The sequence below is a fragment of the Dermacentor variabilis genome, chromosome 7, assembly GCF_050947875.1.
Source record: "Dermacentor variabilis isolate Ectoservices chromosome 7, ASM5094787v1, whole genome shotgun sequence".
Lineage (NCBI taxonomy): Eukaryota > Metazoa > Arthropoda > Arachnida > Ixodida > Ixodidae > Dermacentor > Dermacentor variabilis.
In genome coordinates, this window is record NC_134574.1 from 79,250,627 (window position 1) to 79,271,040 (window position 20,414).

Sequence of the window (20,414 nt, forward strand, 5' to 3'; positions counted from 1 at the left end):
GTTGCGGAAGAAGGTATTCATTATCCGCATAATATTCTGTTCCGCAAACTATACTAATAACTCTCCCCTGCTATTCCTAGTGCCCATTCCATATGCCCCCACTGCCTTGTCTCCAGCCTCCTTCTTGCCTACCTTGGCATTGAAGTCGCCCATCAGTATCGTGTATTTTGATTTTACCCATCGCCGATTCCACGTCTTCATAGAAGCTTTCGACTTCCTGGTCATCATGACTGGATGTAGGGGCGTAGACGTGTACAACCTTCATTTTGTACCTCTTATTGTGTTTCACAAGACCTGCCAGCCTCTCGTTAATGCTATAGAAATCCTGTATGTTACCAGCTATATTCTTATTATTCAGGAATCCGACTCCTAGTTCTCGTCTCTTCGCTAAGCCCCGGTAGCACAGGACGTGCCCGTTCTTAGCACTGTACATGATTCTTTTGGCCTCCTAACTTCACTTAGCCCTATTATATCCCATATACTGCCCTCTAATTCCTCCAATAGCACTGCTTGACTCGCCTCTCTAGATAACGTTCCAGCATTAAACGTTGCCAGGTTCATATTCCAATGGTGGCCTGTCCGGAGCCAGGAATTCTTAGCACCCTCTGCTGCGTCGCATGGCTGACCGCCGCCGTGGTCAGTTGCTCCGCAGCTGCTGGGGACTGAGGGCCGGGGTTTGATTGTTGTGTTCATGTAGGAGGTTGTGGCCAAGTACTGCGCCAGGGTGGCCAATCCTGCTCTGGTGAGGGAGTGCGTTACCGGTTCTGGTCACCGGGATCAGGCCGCACTCCAGGCCTCTTTATGCAATTTTTTCAGCACGCGCATTTTTTTGCGCGGCATCGGGATTCGAGCCACGGACCTCTTGCACGCGAGGCGGGTGTTCTACCTCTCCGCCACCGCTGCACTACCTTATCTTACGCTAAACTATATGATTCCAAGGGATTTCCAACGATTCACAAAGCGCTTGTGTTTAGCGTAGCTGTATAATACGTGCGTACCATGCTTAAACTCAATTATGGGGTTTTACGTGCCAAAACCACTTTCTGATTATGAGGCACGCCGTAGTGGGGGACTCCGAAAATTTCGACCACCTGGGGTTCTTTAACGTGCACCTAAGTCTAAGTACACGGGTACACAACATAGCTGGACAGAACCATCGTATTGTTCTTTGCCGTTGCTTGCAGATACCCAGGTAACATTTTTCCTTCCACCTAATTAGAAACTTGATCTCAATCAATTAATCAACCTCTCAAATATTATAATTAGATAAAAAGTGTCAATGGGAAAATTACACAACATGAAAAATGCCTGATACAGCTTTCTATTGCTCAAGCCGTGCTACATAAAGAGGTTTTTTTCCAAAGTGAATGAAGCCCGCGATTACAGGCAGTGCCTCGAGCGGCCTTTCGCGAGGCTATTTTGTGTATTGTGTGTCCTCTCGGAAAAACACGTTTATGTAGCATGTATTGATCGACAGAAAGCTGTAGCGTGAGCTTTTCATGTTGCTCTCCAATTTAATTGGCACTTTTCATCTAATTATTATATTTGAGCAGTTGAATATTTATAGAATCTAAATCTTACAAGGTCATGTCGCAGACCAATGCAAGTTGGTCCGCACTATTAAAGTCACAGCCAAAGCCACAGCGGAAATCATAACTAAAGCCGCAGCCAATGCCACAGCCGATGCCACAGCCGATGCTTCAGCTGGAGCCGCAGTAACGTCGAGTGATACAGCTGCGCACTGCTGCAGAGTGCACAGCGCGGTTTCCTGACTAATTGCCCAAAGAACGAAAAGTGGTTATGATGCTCCGGTCTCTGATGAATACTTTTTGAATGCTCTTGAATAACCTGCGCACTCCGTCAGTGCGTAGTGCAATGCAAGTGCTGGGGATGCTCTCAATTCAGTATTTGGAACTCTGCAGTTGTCATCATGGTTCACCCGCAGCATTCTATTCGCACTGAAGTCAAAAAGGCTGAGTTTTACTTTAACGATATATGCCACGCACTGCAACGTACTACAACGTGCTGCTGACGACCACTGGGTCCTTGGTCTGCACAGGTGATTTCAACGTGCATCAGCAGCCATTGGGAAGCACCAAAACAAGCTCCACACAGCAGAATGACGGCAGCCCAATGTGTCGGCGGGGCACTTGCTTGGACTTGACTGATTTGCTTGATTGATTTGCTTGATGACTGACTTAAATTCACTTGCGACGTGCACCCACAGTGTTCACTCAGTCCCGCTTTCCTGTTTCTGTTCCCCCTTTTCCTTCCCCCAGTGTAGGGTTGCAAACCAGGCGCTCGTCTGATTGACCTCCCTGCCTTTGCTCCCTTTGTTATCTCTCTCTCTATGATTAATTATTTACGCCTAATTATGTAATTATGCAGAATGCCAAAAGAAATCTGAGTTCTTCCAAGCGATGGCAAACAAGATTACCTTGGTTCTATCCAGCTACGTGGCATTTGTACATTTTGATGTATTGGTGCATAATAGTTGGGAAACCCTTCATATTCAAATGCCCTTGGCCTGTTCGTCAGAAAAAATGAACGTCTCTCTGTCTCCCAAATGTTGGGCGATCGCTGCGGCGTATGATGATCGTGGATAAATAAAGCGCCAACTGCGGATGTGAGGACTGAGAATAACATAGGACAAGGCGCTAACCATGAGTATATCGGACTCTCTTCTGTACTAGCTAATTCATGGAATTGTTCACGTACACAACATTGAATGCCTGTGCTACCTGTTCTTGCACCGCCTTGGGTGCCTTCTTGATCTTGTGAGCAGAATCTTGCGTGTGGTCGTAATCCCTTGCTGCATTCAGTGTTCTGCAGCTTTTGTGTGATGCGATTTTTTTTCTGTGCTACAAAGTGAAGCAAAAACAAGAAGGGATGAGTGCGGGTAACAAGTTCTTTTTTACAATGTTGCCCCAGAATGCGGACTAAAACAATGCGCTCTTTTCAAAACTTCGCGAAGTGTTCATGATAATAATGGCTTGCTTGGAATTATTCGTCTTTTTGTGACTAGTTGTCCCAGGATGTATGCCTCGGTATTCTTTAAACTACAGCGCCCCCCCCCCCCCCCAAAAAAAAAAAGAAAGAAAGTTCATGGTGAGCCAACGGTAGGATTGTGAAAGTGAAAACAACCCCCCACTTCCGGGAGTAGTTTTAGACGTCAAAAGTGTAATATGCCTACACAGCCCATAACTGTTTTATTTAAGTAGCACATTGTATTTCTTTTGTGCTTGCGTGCTTGTCGTTTTATGCGCTTTTTTTATTCCGAAATGTTAAGCCTGCTACTGTATGTTTCAATTGTAGCCTCTGCTGCTTGAGTCTGCTGGCTCGCCGTATTCAATAGATAAAATAGAAAAGGAGCTCTCATGCACCGAGATGGCTGACTAATACGCTTTCGACATGCATGTTGAAGCGGAGACGTATGAAGGTGCATATATCCCCTTTAAGATAATGTAAGGGCGAGGCCACTGAGCATAGCCTGACTTCCGAAATTTTACATGGACCACTTCCTGGCTACTCACGTCAACAAGCGGTCACTGAAAAGTCACTAAAACGCCAAAAACTGCAACGTCTCGTTAGGTGATCAGAAATGCGCTAAACTGAGCAGCTTTCACAATAAGTCCGCATCTTGGCACCAGGTGGCGGGGGCTTTATTATTCTATTAACATCTCTTTGAAAATCGGATGCCGCGAAACTGCCATTAGAACCAGTGGCATTATGTACGTGGTAGCAGACGCTGCCTCGGACTGCAGGCTTCGTAACATTGGTCGAGGCTGGCGAAGTTGTTGGCATTGCCGCCGCAGCCGCCGTAGACGAATCCTTGACACGTTCTGAGGCCGGCTTCATAGAAAAAGCGATAATGGTAGCCGGAACACATGCCCCGGTCCGGTGGAAGGAGGCAGGCCGGGTTTGTGAGAACTGGTGCCAGACAGAACGAGAAGAAGAATAGATCGTAAGAACGGAGTTCAGAGATGCGGGGCGAGAGAATCCGCGTTGAAGTGTAAATGCGTGCCGGTTATCACCCGTTCCCGACAACTGAGCGCAGTACCGCTGCTGACGCGACGGCAGTTTGAAAGAATGTAACAGCTACGAACAGCTCCAGCTAAAGTTTGTTAAAGATTTTACTTGCTACGCGCACCTGGGTGGACAGGGGCGAATTTTAATCAGAACAGTCTGTTTCGAATATTTAAGCCGCTACACCTCAAGACCCACGAGTAGCCTGTGAAAAACATCCGGTCCCAGTGAGTGCAATTCTCAATGCTCGACAACATCCTTATGGTCAGGTAATAGGCGTTAGACTTTTGAACCTCTGAGAGACAACGGGATGAAGTGCATGTCACGTTGCATGACCTAGAAATTTTCAATGGCCAATATTCCGCAGAGAATAGATTGTGCTTTCAAAGGCCTAGCGTAGCTCTGTTGGCACCTAAGTTTCCGCTCGAGACTGGTAGGAGAAAAATCTGAAAGGAAATTAAATTCCACAGCTCGCGGTTACAGTAGTGAAAAGGTAAACAAGTCAATGATTACCACTGAAATCAGGCAGCACCCGCATGAGCTCAGGGGATCAATGTTACCTGAGGTGTTTTACCCGTGGTCAAAGCGGTTATAAGAATTAAAGAATGGTGCCCTTTTACAATTACCCGGGTGCGTCTTTTGGGAAGAAAACAACATGCTTGAGGTGAAGCACGGCTTCAACAGTGAACGTTCTTTAATGCAATTTATCGAAATTTTCGGGGCGTGATGCTGAAAAAGAAAACAAGCAATAAACGAAACAAAATCTTACCAAATTACTTCCACAATATGCAAAGTGAATGCGCCATGACCCGCGCCACCAGCAGCACACATATGAGCTCGTACCTGCCACAGAATCCTTAGAGCACGATAGTTTTCTTACGTGAATACTGCGCGCACGGTGTTTTAGTCTAAGTTATTGGTATCGGTTTATAATAAGGGTCTGAGATATATTTAGCACATAACGTTCTGACAAAATATTGATCACTGCTTTGTCTTGCATAAACTTGCAGTTTAAACGATTGTGACGGCATGAACATCCATAATTCTCGTGACGGAAATTTGAGCATTTACAATGGGCTCGGAAGACACAATGTCTTCTCTGCGTCACGCTATCGTGCCCCAGCAGAGACGTTCAGCAGCGAAAGTGCCGATACTTGGAGAAACCTTTAGTGAACAGTGAATAAATGATTTCGTCTACTTACCGGACCACATAAGACTCGGCACATCTGGCACGGGCAAAATGTCGTTGCTGAATTCTCGCAGCTCCGCAGGTCTTGCGCCATCTCTAGAAGCTGAAAAGACGCCAAGGTATTTGCTGGGCGAGGTGCGCCGATAATTGCCAAGGAAGCTTTCTGCCATTACGATCTACAACTACTAAGTCCTGATAAGCTTGGCGAATCTGCACGACAATTTCTCAAGTCTTCGTTAAGCTTAGTGCTCGAAGCTACGCATTATCATTTTGATAGTTACACTTGTTTAAATTGATCTCCTTTGACAATATATATATATATATATATATATATATATATATATATATATATATATATCCTGCTGTGGCCCCTAGGGCAGTTTGTTTTACCGATTTTTGTAGCTTGCATAAAAGATGCTTTATTTGCGGCCAGAAAACCTTAAAGCCACATTTTATAGCGTTTCAAATCTTCGGCAGTAAGCATGGCTAGTTGTAATGAATTGAACATTGCCGTTATTGCCCGAAGACTCTTGCACTCAAAGCCTAGAAATTAGGTTCTACATATCACTTCAATCATCGCAAACATGAAGTAATACTTTACACTACATCATTGCCTGCATAAGTATACATAAACTCACTTATATTTTGCGAAGAATATTGTAATAGCAGCTCGCACTTTACCGGAGCTCCTATTCCGCCAGGATTAACGCTATTGCTCTGGCGGGAAGGAAGCGCACATAGATCATAACCCTTAGATGGTAGCACAAGCCCATCTGAACGGAGGCACATTATTGTGGGGGCAGAATTCTCTTATCGCAGTTAAAAGCAGAGACTCAAATTGAGTGACTCCCACAGTCAATCTGTCTTTTTTTTCTCAAAATTAGAAAACACCGAACATTTGGGGAAGCAGTTTCTCAAAGCATTGCCAACCAACACTCTACCAGTTTTAAGCACTGGTATTAGTATTGATTTATTCAGAGAGGTACACTTTTCACAACAGTGGGAGCTGCATAAACACTGGAGTGCTTGGGTACAGCGCAGCAAGTCAGTTGGAACAGTAATTAAATTTTGCCGCGGTCATTAACGCACTAAAAAACACAATATCGCAGACATAAAATTATGAGAGTATCTCACCTCTTTCCTAATTGAAGAATACTTCCGCTCCCTCTGCCCCCTACTGGCTCAATATATGGGGTCCAGGCGAGGAGCAATATTTCTCTTTCATTTCTCACGAAAAGGCGACAGCGTGACGGAAGAGTCGAGAGACATACGGCCAAGGGGCTGAAGGGTTGGGAGGCGTTTCGAGGCATAGGGAGAAGCACGCCAAGGACAGCGGGTCGCTCAAAATGTAAATATTTTCTGAACATGCACTAAGACATGATGCTTAGCAAGCGATCCGTTACTGCTTTCGAAAGGTACCACATTTGAAAAAATAAATGGATGGACGTAACCTCTTACTTAAAATAAACTTTGCTGTAGATTGCTTTTATTCAATAATGTATAACATGCGTTATCTTTGCATTGGGAGCTACTTCAGAGGGCACTGCTGATGCAGTACGGCCTATTAGTACGTTCATAAGACACAAGAAAATACGTGCATTTTTCACACAGGAGCGGCATAACGCAATAAAGAATTGTGACATGTGAATCAAAGCAAACGCGCGTGTTTCTACAGTAGGTGAACGTCCTTGTTCATTCTACATAAATAATAGTTGACATGGAAAAGGGAAAGGAACGAGGATAAAGGGCGAACAAATATTTCTAAAACAGACGCAACATCTCCACCTATTGTGACCAGGGATGGTGCAATGGAAGCAGGAGCACGTTTACAAACGAATAGAATACTACCATCGGATCGGAGGCAGGTGAGCTCGCATTGATTCCTCGTGTAGTGCTTGTTCTCGTTCCCGTCGCAGCCTCCGTAGTAGAAGCGCTGGCATCGGTTTTTTGTGGCGTTGAAGGCCCACAGCGGGATGCGGCCACTGCAGGGGCCGCGATCAGCCGCCGGCTTGCACTTGGTTTCAAAGTCACCGAGTGCTGCGAATGGGGAAAAATTAGCCGGGAATGCGAAATTAGTAACACATACTCAAAGAATGGCTGCAAGAAAAGACGCTGCGTGTGTCGGTCGATCTGTGCGCCGTCACATCTGAGCGTTTTGCCTGAGGTTTTATATATCATCGCAGCACGTTGCATCCGATTTAGAATGCTCTATGAAGAACATGTGGCGCCTATTGCAGTTTCTGGATTTCTGCGTCATGCTTACGGAAGCGACGCCCAGCTGAAATAAAATTGCACTAAGAGGACGATTTGCTTGGACGCAAACTTCAGCTATTTTTTATTCAAATGCGCGTGAAACGCTGGACTGCCCTCCTTACGCAACGGCCGAACCGGTTCGATGCTGAGCACTTGCATTTAGGAGAGAAAGCTCGTTTCTATCGACTACAGGAGAATTTTGATTCAATGCATCAACGAAAATTTAAAAAAGCTCATCGCTCAGCTCAAGGCTGTCCAGAGGGCCCGGGCCGTCGCCGAAGCACTCTGTCTACCGGCCCCGACCTGGGTGGAGCCGCCGGATTGATTTCCCTTTAGGACCTCAATAAAGTTCTAACTCACTCACTCGCTATAAATCCGTAAACATATACCATGATCTGGTGCTGCAGTTCCGTATACTGCATCTGGTAGGCAACTTTAGCGGCCAAATGTGATATGCGAGCTTACAACTTACTTGAAAGGTACAATGTGCGTTATCAAACGTTTGACAAGGCTAAGTGAAAGTGGTACTAAAATGTTGAGGCACATTTTAATAGCATATTTCAGAATGGTGCAAAATAAAATTGATTCGTTCACTTTAGACGCCTCAGTATTTGTTGCTTAGAGAATTTTGGCACTGTTTTTTTTATTGTCAACGAACAGAGTCGCAAACGTCATCCTTACGCTTACTTGACTTTTGGCAATATTTAATAACTTCAAAATAAGTTAATGGCCTAATTTGAGCCTGTATCCGCGTTATTCCTTAGACTTTAACTATTTAAAAATATTTAGTCCTGTCAACTTCCGTGCTGGGGCTACGCACTAAAACAATTTCTTTAGTCTAATATATTTATATAAGAGCTCCTAAAGCTACAGCTTTCAGTTGGGCGTTTTAGTATGAGTGTATAACTACCTGCAGGGAGGCTGCGTGATGCTTTGGCTTTGCCTTTGTCTAATGGTGCCGCGAATCAGCCAACCCAGCTTCGACTTCCGGTAACAAGTTGCATCGACGCATTGTAAAATATGGCGGCCCACTAACATGACTTCCTTCATCACCTAAAAATGGTTCTGTTTGCCAAATCGAGAAGGTGCGTTCTTATACAAGGAAATTTCTCAAAATATATCGTCTTTAAAAAAATCACCTCCATCAGATAACAGACTTCTATAGCCTTGCGTTAAATTACTCAGAGGCATACATCGGTGCACGATGAATCCAACACACAAAATCAACTGTGTCAGAAAAGTTCAATAATTAAGTTATTAGCGAATTGTTTGCTGCAGATATGGTAATTTACTATTGTTCGCCGGTGATCTTGCAAGGCTTTTAACTTGTAACAAATTCTGAGGTATAAACATGTTTTGAAATATGTGCAATCGAATTTGGAGTAAAATGCCCTATTGTTCCACTTATTTATTTTTACCAAGACACTGTTCTATGCAATCAAAGACTAAAATAACTGTAATGCGAGTACAGTTCATCGCACGCTGTGCGAATACTTTTTCTGAAAACTGGTGTCGTCTTAAAAACTCGTCAGAAGTAGATACGCACTGTGAACACAGAGACTAAGTTCCGTAAATTTGAACTTGTGTGGCAAACTAAGCCACATTTAGCGTCTCCAAAGTACTCAGAATCTAGTAATCGAATTACTAATTAATTAATATTTCAAAATTAAGGCGAAGGTAACATAAGTATCTTGAAATAATCAAGCAAAACTGTCAAAATTCTGCTAACTGCCTGAGGCAATCTTTCAGTGTTCTGTAAAGAACAGCTGATGTCGAGAGAACTTCTTATCCCTGACCTCCTTATCGCGCTCTTTAATCGAATAAATTTTGCATTTATAATGCGCAGTATACGCTGTTTCAACACGAACGCCAGCCAAATAAACGAACATTTATGAGCCTACAGTGTGATGTTTCAGAAGATATGAATGATTAAATGCTCACACACAATACTTTGACTAAGAAGAAAATAGTAAGAACGATACTGTGTCAGTGCCACCCGCGAAGTTGTCATGCCCGCTATGACACTGGCGGCGACAGAATTTATAAGGAAACCATCCATTCTGATTGCCTGGAAATAGAAGGCAGCCAGACACGCTATGCTTCCAATCAGAATTTGGCCTGGTATTTGACTGACCGCTGACATGATCGCAGCAGGTACGGTATCCAAAGGACGAGCTTGCTTCACTGGCTTACATTTTCGGCATGCTTTCCAGAAATGCTGTCAGGTGCTCTGTCGGCTGCCTCGGTAGATGGTGCACACGACTTTGCTATCTTCCACGCTATAGCCAACGTTATAGTTCTCCGCTATAGTCCACGAAGACATACCGTAGTGTGATGTGCTCGAATCTCTCCGTAACATAGAAAGCGACACCACGTGATGCCGCCAACGAAGTTTTCGGCATTTGCAGTGGTTCAGACTCGGCTGGCTTTGTATGCTAGCATGCTTTCAGAATCGCATCCTTGGCGTCTTGGCTGAAAAAAAACAACCTTGCGCGCATATCCCAGTCTGGTGTGTGAGGCAGCAAAGGTTTTTATCGAGTGATCAACCTGATGGTCTTGTTCTGGCTATTCAATACGTATAATCTTTCATGAAAGTAGCTAAACGCATTAATGCTGCAGTGAAGAAGGCACTTATGTGTTTGCTTAAGACACTGGTCTCAATGAGACGTTTTATCCTAGTGAACTATAGTGTCTTGTAGAGTTTGCTTGCTGTTGTTGTCGTTGTCAACTGTGCACATCGTTTTTTTTTTAATCCTATCCATGTGGGGAAGCATGCTACACAGCCAGGCAAATCGCTACAAGATCCATTAAAGCACTCCCCCCCCCCGCCATCTTTCTCTCCGTGTTAATCAGTTTATTATTAGCAGTTTTAAGAGACAACAAACACTTTAGTCTTAACAATGTCCAAAAAGCACAAACCTAAAAGACAAGCTTCTTCAGTTACTGCAGCAAACTGCTGCGCGAAGCTTTAATATTGTTGAATGTAGAATTCCATACAATCGCGGGAGAAAACTCTACGAGCCGTTTTCCGCACATTGCAAGCAATAAGTATATTTGAGCAATTTCTGTTTGCTTACTTACAGTTTCCTACTGCCAGCCGGCAAGCTAACTACATGTAAGTGCGCCCGCTGTTTTACAACTCTCGTCTTTAAATTGGGGCTCATGGCAGTAAGCAATAGTTGCCGTTACATCTTTCTCAGGAGATGCTCTTGAGAACTGCTCCTCGGCCGCATACAAACGTTTACGTTAACGTTGTCAAGGATTGCCACACTACCGCAGGAAATTTTGTAACTTGTGATACACTTACAAGGAAAAGAAACGCCTTGAAATAATGCATTGAAGAAAACAGATCGCGTAATGAATGAAAACATTGCTTAGATTACTTACCAGCCGAAGCAAATAGTAGCATGAAAGAGAGTGTCAACTTCATAGTCTGTCAGTCCACTGCACGTGTACACCAGTGGGGTGTCCCGACCGAGACATTGACATTGAGAGGATGGCTAGGCGAGAGACCGATAACGTGACCTAGGCACACTCTTCGGAGCACTTGAAGGTTTTGTAGATTGACGGCGGGGTTCTTTCATCTCTAGGATTCTGCCGACAAAGAGACGAGTCCTTATCGGGCTCTGACGTCATATATGTTCTGAGCAGGACGTTTACCTACGCTGTTCCTAGCTTCCTCATAGAGGGAAACGTTTAAGCAAACTTTTATTTTATTAGGGCGTAAAATGAGAGGCCACAGTAGAGCACCAATTTAATTTTCATTTTTTTTTCGTTTATTGATACTGTCAGCCCTCATCGGACTATTACAGGAGTGGAGAATAAAAATAACAAAAAGAAACATGGAATGCGACCGAGTTACAAGCTTTGACTCACAAAGCTTGTCTCAGAATCGAAAAGTATGAACTACAACACACAAGGGAAAGTAATAAAGAAACCATTCACAATTTGGCACAGCATCGTCATAGACACAATAAGAGTCACACATGTAATAGTAAATGCATACATATTGGGTAATTCACTATGTGTTATTACAAAAAAAATGTGCTTTTAAACTTTCCAAAAAGGTAGTCAAGGACATCGAGGTTAGGTGAGCAGAACAAAGCTGAAATCCCCAATCGAGAGTGGATCGCCAAATATGTGTGGATAAAATCAACTGCGTAATAGGCAGTCTCTCTCTAAATTGTTGCTATACCCCGGTCGGAGCAGAGTGAACCCCAAACGCTCTCCTAAAGCTGTCTAATTTGCAGACTCAGCTGTAAACTAGTGGGAACACTAACGCACGTGACCACAACGTTCGCAGGGGCACTAGGACGTCAAACGCTCCCCACGTTCCGCTACGAAGCCAAATGCGCAGAGCGTAAGGGTGCGCCAGCTTGGTTTCTTTGTCGTTTATCAGCCAAGCTGATACCGCGTTGCTGGCGTCTGTGGGACACGCAATCGGTAAATAAGTGAAATCAATGGAGCTCGTGCATTCACTGGTGCGCGTGAAATCTAAGCATAGCGGAGCGTAAGCAATGTCCTGCTAAAACTGCGTAAAGTATCTAGAACACGAAACACTTTTCCAGACAACTTTAACCTTTTGGTTATAAATGAGTCAATTCAGTTTACCAGTAACTGCTGGTTTTCCGTACAACTTCGCCTGTTACAAACTTCAGCATCAAGTGAAAATTTGGAGCATACTTAAGCTTCACCTTTAAGAGTGGAACATGATAGATTTCACAGAACCCGGACTGCTTGTCACACTTCTGGGGAAGCGCAGCTTTCTTGATGTGTTCTCGCAAGGAACCGAGCGGGTTGCGACGCTTGGAAAAGCGGTCTGTATTTGAGTTTCCGCATAGCAGAATTATGTTTTCGGGTATATGAAATTAAACTCCGACGCTATCATGCCTGTATGTTGTGTTTAGGTCGTACATTACGATTTTTCGGACGTATTTTACTTTGAGGAATTCAATTAGTTCAATAACGCCTCTGCGCCTCGCGGAGGGCCTGCCTGGTTGTGAGTCGGAATCATTTTTCGCCAAGCGGCGTCCGACGGCAACATGAAACATTAAGTGACACCGGGCCTTCAGCACTGTCTCGTTAATAAGGAATTATCTAGGATAGTAGGGGCGCTATGAAAGACATGTGAACACATTTATAGGAAGTTTAAAACAACCCTGCATGGTGCGATAAATCAACCTGTCCTGCAGCATTTGCATCTGCGTGTAAAAGCACTTGAGCCGAATAATCAAATGTTTTGGACAGTTAGAAAACGGAGCAATCAGAACTCATAAATTCCTACTTTTTACTAACTGCACCTGAGAGTATTGACCAAGGTATTCCTCAAAAGTAATACGGGAGCTTTACAATAAAAAACTTGTCATGCATTTTGCTGTAGGCAGAAAAGAAAAAAAAATATTGCTGGTGTTTTAAAAAGGCTAACATGTAGGAATCATAAGTTATCAACTAAGAGTTAATAAGGAACTCCGAAGATTTGAACTGATCGAGAAGTCACTTCTAATGTAAAATGTCACCAACATATTGAAGAGTAAGAAATGCAGTAATATTGAAACGGAACTGATGGGTGCACCTAAGCAATTCTTATGATGTGTAAATGCGAAAGCATTACTTGTCGCTGAGTGTGTGGCTGAGTTATATCTGTGACTTTGGAGTGACGAAGAAATGTTGTTGATGTTAGCGCTGCCGTCTTACGTTTCCGAGTGTTATGTTGCTGCTGATGAGGTCCCAAGCACGTAAGACGACACACAGCCCATATTGCCATCTCTCCGCTTACTTTTATTAGCGGATTCGCATACCTCAGGACGTTCATTAAAGCTGTGCATCCATCCGTCCATCCATGAAAGTAGCGTTTGCCGCACACTGCGTTGAGTGCTCTTTCTCGATTACACCAGTTTTCAGCACGAGGACACCACTTTTCCGAGCGACGACTGCACTTTTTCTAGCGGCACCATGCTGTTGAAACTACATTTCTTCATCGAATTTGCAGGCGAACTCCACCTCATATTCCGGGGGCACGTCGCAGTATTCGGCCGATAGCTAGCTGAAGCACACTGCATCTTATGGCCAAACTTCACCCACGCGGGCCGGCGCGTGAGAGGTCGGGCCCACGCCCCTCCCGCATGCGCAATTGGTGCAGGAAAGATCGTACGCGTCGAAGCGCGGTGCGACTACAGATATATTCTCCAGACAAGTATCTGTGCTTTGGCTGCCCCATAAAAGTACGAAGCGATGTCTACCAAGGCGAAAATGGGAGCCAAGTTGCCGCGCCTGTAGGTCTAAACCGCCATTCCTCGGGAGGCGCGGCAAACGCAAGGAGCGCGGAAAGAGCTTTCCACGCACCGGTAAGCTTACGCGTAGTTTGACCTTTATACGTTGCCGCCGTCCAAGCACGCCTCCAGGATTATTTGGCGGGGGATAGGGCGACCCAAGGTAACTTTTCTATGCAAATGAGAGGGGGGGAGGTGTATTTTCGAGTACAAATGTGAATACTGCCCACCATTCGCAATGAAGACTCGTAAAACCGCAAAAGAGAAATGAAATAAGGCGTACCTGACAGGTATGCCTGTGAGATACACTTCTCCTTTACTTGGCCAACAAAGAACCACGTCAAATGGACCCGCGCATGGCAGAAGGGCAGGAAGAACACTCCCTAGAAGAAGCAAACAAGCGAAAATGTAAAATAAAGATTTCTAGTAGCGTAATGTACATATTATATATATATATATATATATATATATATATATATATATATTTTGCGGAACAGTCCCAGTTCTTTTGGATCCTTCGTTTACTGCTCTGGCAAGTTAACTGTCAAAACCGACTCGTGATGTTATTCGGGCAGTCGTGTAACGATGCGTGGGCAGCAGTCGCGTAAACCCGCATAGAGCGTAGGACGCTGTGGTTCTAGACGTACTGCGCCCTCCGCGGAAGGTTAGAAAAACGCCCACATTAGCACAGCAGAGAAGTGCTCAAAGAGTGATCAGGTGGCTCGACTAATAATGCCATAATTGTTCTTGAATTCCGGTGGCGTTTTCTATTTCCTTTCTAAATCAAAAGATTTTGATCCATAAATATTTTCACAAAGTTCCGTTAAATTTGTTAATTTTCGCTTTTCCTTCCTGTTTGGCTGTTGCCTTGGCTCTCTCTCTTAGTAGATCGCTTAATTTCTCAACTCCTTGTGACTCTTGCCCACAGCTGCCAATTTTGCGCGAAAAGTGTTGTACAATTAGGAAAAAGCCAGACGAGGTTTCGGGTGACAGTCGTACTGCCTGTGGGTTTAACAATTATTGCAAGGTCTCATGATGGACGCTGTTTCGCATTACTTTATTTTCCACCTTATTGAACCCATATCGCGGGTATATGGTTCTGAGGGTCTGCCACCGTCGCGGCGAGCCGTCACTCGAGGGAATAATGAATCATCAGAAAAAGTTAAAAGCAACTGGCATTTTCTCCGGCCGCAACTCGTTCCACGATCATACAGGCCAGCTGACTACGAACAGAATCGCTTCCCTGGTCCCTGGATCAGTTTAAACAAGTCAGGTTGAATTAACGAAGCAACAGCGATGCGCGTGATGGTTGAATGGATGGTGACACCAGAACTCATTACGAAATAATCACTAACCTAATCTAATTCCTAATCAATACCCGAATCAATAAGAAAATTGTGTTCCACACCCAGGACATGCCGAAAACTTCTGCCATCTAAAGAGAGTGAAAAATTTGACAACCATTTCACTCCGTGAAGACGAGCTGACGACAGTCAAAGCTCTTTAACGAAAAGCAAAGAGCTTCATCTCCGCCGCGGGTCGGCCCGAAGGTAATGCAATGCCGGGCCGACCTGCGGCAAAGGTTAAGATGGTATAAAGCACTCCCCATACGTTGGCCGATCCCGGTGGCATTGCAATGATGGGCCTACCCACGGCGGAAGTGAAGCGGCCATTAAGCACTCCCCATACGTGGGCCCATCCCGAAGATATCGAAGGGCGCGTTACTGGTTCCCGAGCCCACAGGGGCATCTGCCATTGAGCTTGGACCCTTTCCGCACTATCAGCAGGAATGGCCCACACGATTATTTTTTTCTGTTGACGGACGCGATTAAACTACAGAAGGTTAGTCATATACAGCTTTAGCTGTAAAAGGCAGCAAAATGTTGACCGCCGAATAGCTTGATTTGTCGGCGCTTTAGGAATGTATGTGAGGAGTGGGGCGTGGGCGGGGAGAAGAGCGTATGCCGCTTTATTTAGGGAAGAGGGGGGGAGGGGGGCGGGCCCCTTCGGGCAGCCCCTTGCCTACTTGACTGCCGTCGTCTACGGGCTCTGGCGACGGCATTGGCGGGGCCCATACAACACGAAAAGCAGTTAGCGTTGCTCCAGCTTGCCGTGTTTGCTCCTCTGCTTACTCTGCACCAGCTCGCTCTGCCATCTAGTGAATCGCCCGCCAGGTAGATCCCAGCTTTGTGCACAGGCTCGATTATACTCACAGTGGTTGCAACAGCAGCTCAGTGCGACTGGGACACAGTGGTGATTCCGTTTTCGGTCACGGACTCGTGCCCGGATGCAGGGTGGTTGGTTCCGAGCGAACTGTAACAGCGATCGTCAACGGCCGTGGTAGCCCGTCGTTTTCCGTGCCCACAGTCTGAAGGATTATTTTGCCCAATATTGCATCAGGTGAAGCTATGAAACGTGCAGTCATGCTGCACTTTGACATTTCAGGTCGTCCATATCCCATCGAAAATTCTCGAAAGTCCTTGCAAGACGTCGACGTGATCAAGCACTGTGATAGGCGCCTACCAGGTGTCCGACCTCTGACTCCTTAACCTGCAGGTGGATGAAGCTGAAAAGAACCTTATAGAAGCAGGACGCTTGGTCGCGAAGCACCGTCTTTGCACCGCCATGAAGAGGCGTGTCTGAAGTTGCATTGGGTGGCTTTCGATGACGCGAACAATAACGTTTTGGTGTTCAGTGAATACGGTGAAGTGAAGGAGGTGACCAACAACAGGTGGAAAGCGAAAGCTTTGGAATGAGCTCACTCCCTGACAAAGTTCCTCTGACTGTTTTTCAAGGAGGTTATCGCACTGGACCACATACCACACCAAATTCGTCTTGGCAACGGTACAGTGCTAATTGCGGCGCCAGGTCGCGCCCCTTTGTGTCTTCGTTTCACGTATACACGGGCCATATACGGCGACATTGTAGGGTTCTGAAGTGTGCCGAATGTCACGCGTTTGGCCACGGCCAAGAGGCATGTACTCGCAGCTACGCCAAAGTTTTTGTCAGATGTGCCGTGGTAGACAAAAGTGAGCTTGGCATGGACGAGGAGGAGGCAGAGCAAGCTGCAGCACCCGCGACAGCTGAGAAGGGCGGAACCGACCAGGGAACAGTCAAAGATGACAGCTTCTCCGGGCTGCAAGCGTTGGTCATGATGATGTCCAGTGTTGGTGAGCTTCAAGAGACCGCTACAGCGAACTCGGCCGTCCTTGGTCCGGTGCTCCAGGATGAGGACCGAAAGAGAGAGTACATGGACGCGACCAACGTTTCGCAAATGCAGTGGGTAGCAAGTACAAAGCCAGGGGTCGACTAAAGTGCTGTGAGAATGATGGACGCGGAGATGACTCTCGCAAAGCGTCGCCGTGATGATGTTCTGGCAAGTCGCAGGAGCAGCGTCTGAGGCATTTCGAACCATCGCTGGAAGCGAATGGCGCTGAAGGCCTGACTCGCGTTAGTAAGGTTCCTGTGGTCTACGGGTCTTCATGATAGACTTTAAAAACGCCGCAACCTGCCACTATATAGCGTACCTGGTCCGTTTGTGCTCGTCTTTCTGTGTCTTTATCTCTACCTCCTTTCCACTGTTTTTCTCTTTTTATCCTCCTACTCCTTCCCACTGTGTAGGGTAGCTAACCGGAAATACCTCTGATTAATCTCCCTGCCTTTCTATGCGTCCTTTTTCTCTCTCTCTTGTTTGTAGTAGGTGTTGTAGGTGTTGCATTGTGGTAGCTGTTGCAAGCGCTCTAGTATTCTCGAAGGAATGTGCTAAGACATCATAGGGTTTTTTGGCGTGTTTATATGGGTATTGGCTTGGGATTGAACAAGTCACACAAACATATTTCGGCGTGTCCGCGATGGGGTCTTGAGTTTATCGTATTTATCTCCAAGACAGCTTGTAAATCGGTTTTAAAGCGAAGCTGTATATAGCCAGCCGATTTGTCCTCCTGTCCGTCTGTCAGTCGCCTTTATACGGAAAACTGCCCCGGCGCAAGCCCATGCGCCTGCACAAAAACAAACAAACAAAGAAAAATTCAGGCGCGCAATTAGCCAACGCCACCTATACAGTACAAAGCCTGTTTACTCCGATCCATGACGTCACACTGCCTGGGGCTCTATAACGTAAAGCTATTACAATATTTTTTTTTATTCCGAACAATCACCTTGGACTTTCCCTTATGAAAATGAAGAATGAGTTTCTGTAGAGAACGTCATGTGTTCCTAATGTGACAACAGACATTCATAAGAAATCCGTCATCTAATGTTTTTTTGGCATCACAAGTGCATCAGAGACTCAAATGACAATGCACCTTAAGATTTCTGATGAGAAGTGTATACAGCTTTTTTGTGTTATTGGTAATGTCAGAGTGCATCATATATGAATGTGTACGAAGCCATGTCGTGAAAAATTATTTCTATTGTGAGTGCATTAAATGACTCCGGAGGCAGAAAATCCGGCATTGTCGGCGTGAGCACAATATGTAGAACGTGGTTACAAACTCTCAAACTTTCATGGGAGTCGAACCCACTACCTATGTTGGCTATTAAGGCTACAAACACACGACCTTTGGTGTTGATTGAGGCACAGTTAATTAAGATAGAGGTAATAAATGCACTAGAACACACGACCTTTCGTGGGAATTGAACCCTTGATCATTGGTGTTAATAAAAGCGATGTTAATTAACGCACAGTTAATTATTATATAGTTAATTAATGCACTCGGACCCACGACCTCTTGTGGTAATGAAGGCGATGGAAATTTAGGCACAGTTAAGATACAGTTATTCCAGGCACCCGAAACCACGAGATTTGTTAATGAAGGCATTGGTAATTAATGCGCATTTAATTAAGGTATAGTGATTAATGCACTCGAACCCATGACCTTCGGTGAGAATCGAACCTACGACTATCTTGTTAATGAAGGCGAAGTTAATTAAGGCACTGTTAACTAAGATACAGTCATTTTAGGCACTCGAACCGACGACCTTTGCTGTTGAAGGTGATGTTAAGGCCCATTTCATTACTATATAGTTTATTTATTTATTTATTTATTTATTTATTTATTTATCATACCCTCAGGGCGATTACGGCATTATAGAGGGGAGTGGTGGAGTGGTTACAAGCAAGACAGGTAATTTCAACAAACAGGAGTTACTAGTGCAGAAAATTATATGTTGTCACACTACAACGCGGACAGTAGACAGGGAGACGTTCAAGAGCCGCAGGACAACTTGTTCAAATACAAAACAGGCCAGAGACACGTCTTCTTCGTCCTTGCCGAAATCCCACTGACCCACTAGACGAAGTCCGTTAATATCCCTATCTTCGTTGTCGTCTGCATAGAAGAATAGGCGCGTCATTTGTCCCTCCCTAAGAGAGCATCGTCCCGATGCTAGACCAGAGGTGTCACTTGCGGAATAAAGGGTCTCTCGCATAGTTATTCGCTCACATACGGCTTCATGCGAACAACGTGCACAAGTTCAGGACGGTGCGTGCGGTGCCGCGTACAATTGGGACTATCGGGGACGACCTCGTACGTGACGTTACTGGGTCGGCGCAATACTCCATATGGTCCGAAGTATCGCCTTAACAGCTTCTCGGAGAGGCCTCGTTTTCGTATGGGTGTCCAAACACACACTCTGCCGCCGACGTCATAGATTACTATTCTACGATGAAGGTCACAGCGCCCTGCGTCGTATTCTTGCTGCTGGCAGATCCGCAAGCGCACGAGTTGCCGAGCCTCTTCTGCTCGTTGCGTAAACACAGCGGCGTCTGTATGAGTGTCGTCAAAGTCATGTGGAAGCATCGCATCCAACATCGTTTGTACATCCCGCCCATAAACAAGGTTGAATGGAGTCATGCGCGTCGTCTCTTGTTTCGCCACGTTATATGCAGAAGTGATATATGGTAGGATGTCGTCCCAATTTTTATATTCAACATCCACGTACATGGAGAGCGTGTCTTCAATTGTTTTGTTTAGGCGTTCTCCTAATCCGTTGGTTTGTGGATGGTAGGCGGTTGATTTCCGATGCGCCGTTCCACTTAGCAGCAAGACGTGATCTAAAAGCGCAGCCGTGAATGCGCTTCCTCGGACTGTTATTACAACGTTTGGTGCGCCGTGTCGCAACACAATGTGCTCAATGAAAAAGCGCGCCACTTCTTCCGCTGTGCTTCTCTGGATTGCCTTTGTTTCAGCGTAACGTGTGATGTAGTCGGTTGCTACGATAACAAAGCGATTCCCGGCAGTAGAAGTAGGAAGCGGACCCAATATTTCCATTCCGATTTGGTCAAAAGGTCTTCGAGGAACCTGAACGTGTCGCAGGAGGAGGCCGGCTGGTTTTGACGGAGGCGACTTGCGCCTCTGGCAGTCGAGGCAAGTGCGGATGTGATGTTTCACGGTGGTGTTAAGTCTCGGCCAGTAGTACCTCTCCTTCACTCTGGCCAACGTTCTCGTGTAGCCTAAGTGACCAGAAGTCACCTCGTTGTGACAGGCTTGAAGTACTTCCGTACGAAGAGCTGCAGGAATGACGAGCAGATAAGGGGACCCGGTCGAAGAAAAGTTTCTTTTGTAGAGGACTTTGGCTCGCAAAAAAAACGACAACAGGCCTATTGCGAAAACTCTAGGCGGTTTCGCAGATCTGCCCTCTAAGTAATTGATGAGCTCAAGCAACTCAGGGTCGTC

At 45.5% G+C, this 20,414-nt stretch overlaps 1 protein-coding gene across 1 annotated transcript; it reads right to left on the bottom strand.

Annotated features, from left to right (window-relative positions):
* Positions 1 to 3,638: 3,638 nt before the first annotated feature.
* Positions 3,639 to 10,980, bottom strand: LOC142587555 (kunitz-type serine protease inhibitor 6-like). The gene is made up of 4 exons (XM_075698660.1): positions 10,856 to 10,980; positions 7,064 to 7,252; positions 5,229 to 5,318; positions 3,639 to 3,930 (listed from the first exon to the last, which is right to left on the bottom strand). The coding sequence occupies exons 1-4, from the start codon at positions 10,896 to 10,898 to the stop codon at positions 3,728 to 3,730; spliced, it is 525 nt and encodes a 174-aa protein (XP_075554775.1). The 5' UTR covers positions 10,899 to 10,980; the 3' UTR covers positions 3,639 to 3,727.
* Between the last annotated feature and the right edge of the window lie 9,434 nt (positions 10,981 to 20,414).

Coding starts and splice junctions, on each gene's coding strand:
- LOC142587555 (XM_075698660.1), bottom strand. CDS start 10,898: ATGAAGTTGACACTCTCTTTCATGCTACTATTTGCTTCGGCTG. Junction 7,253..10,855: donor GCTACTATTTGCTTCGGCTG/GTAAGTAATCTA, acceptor CCCCATTCGCAG/CACTCGGTGACTTTGAAACC. Junction 3,931..5,228: donor GCCGAGTCTTATGTGGTCCG/GTAAGTAGACGA, acceptor GTCTGGCACCAG/TTCTCACAAACCCGGCCTGC.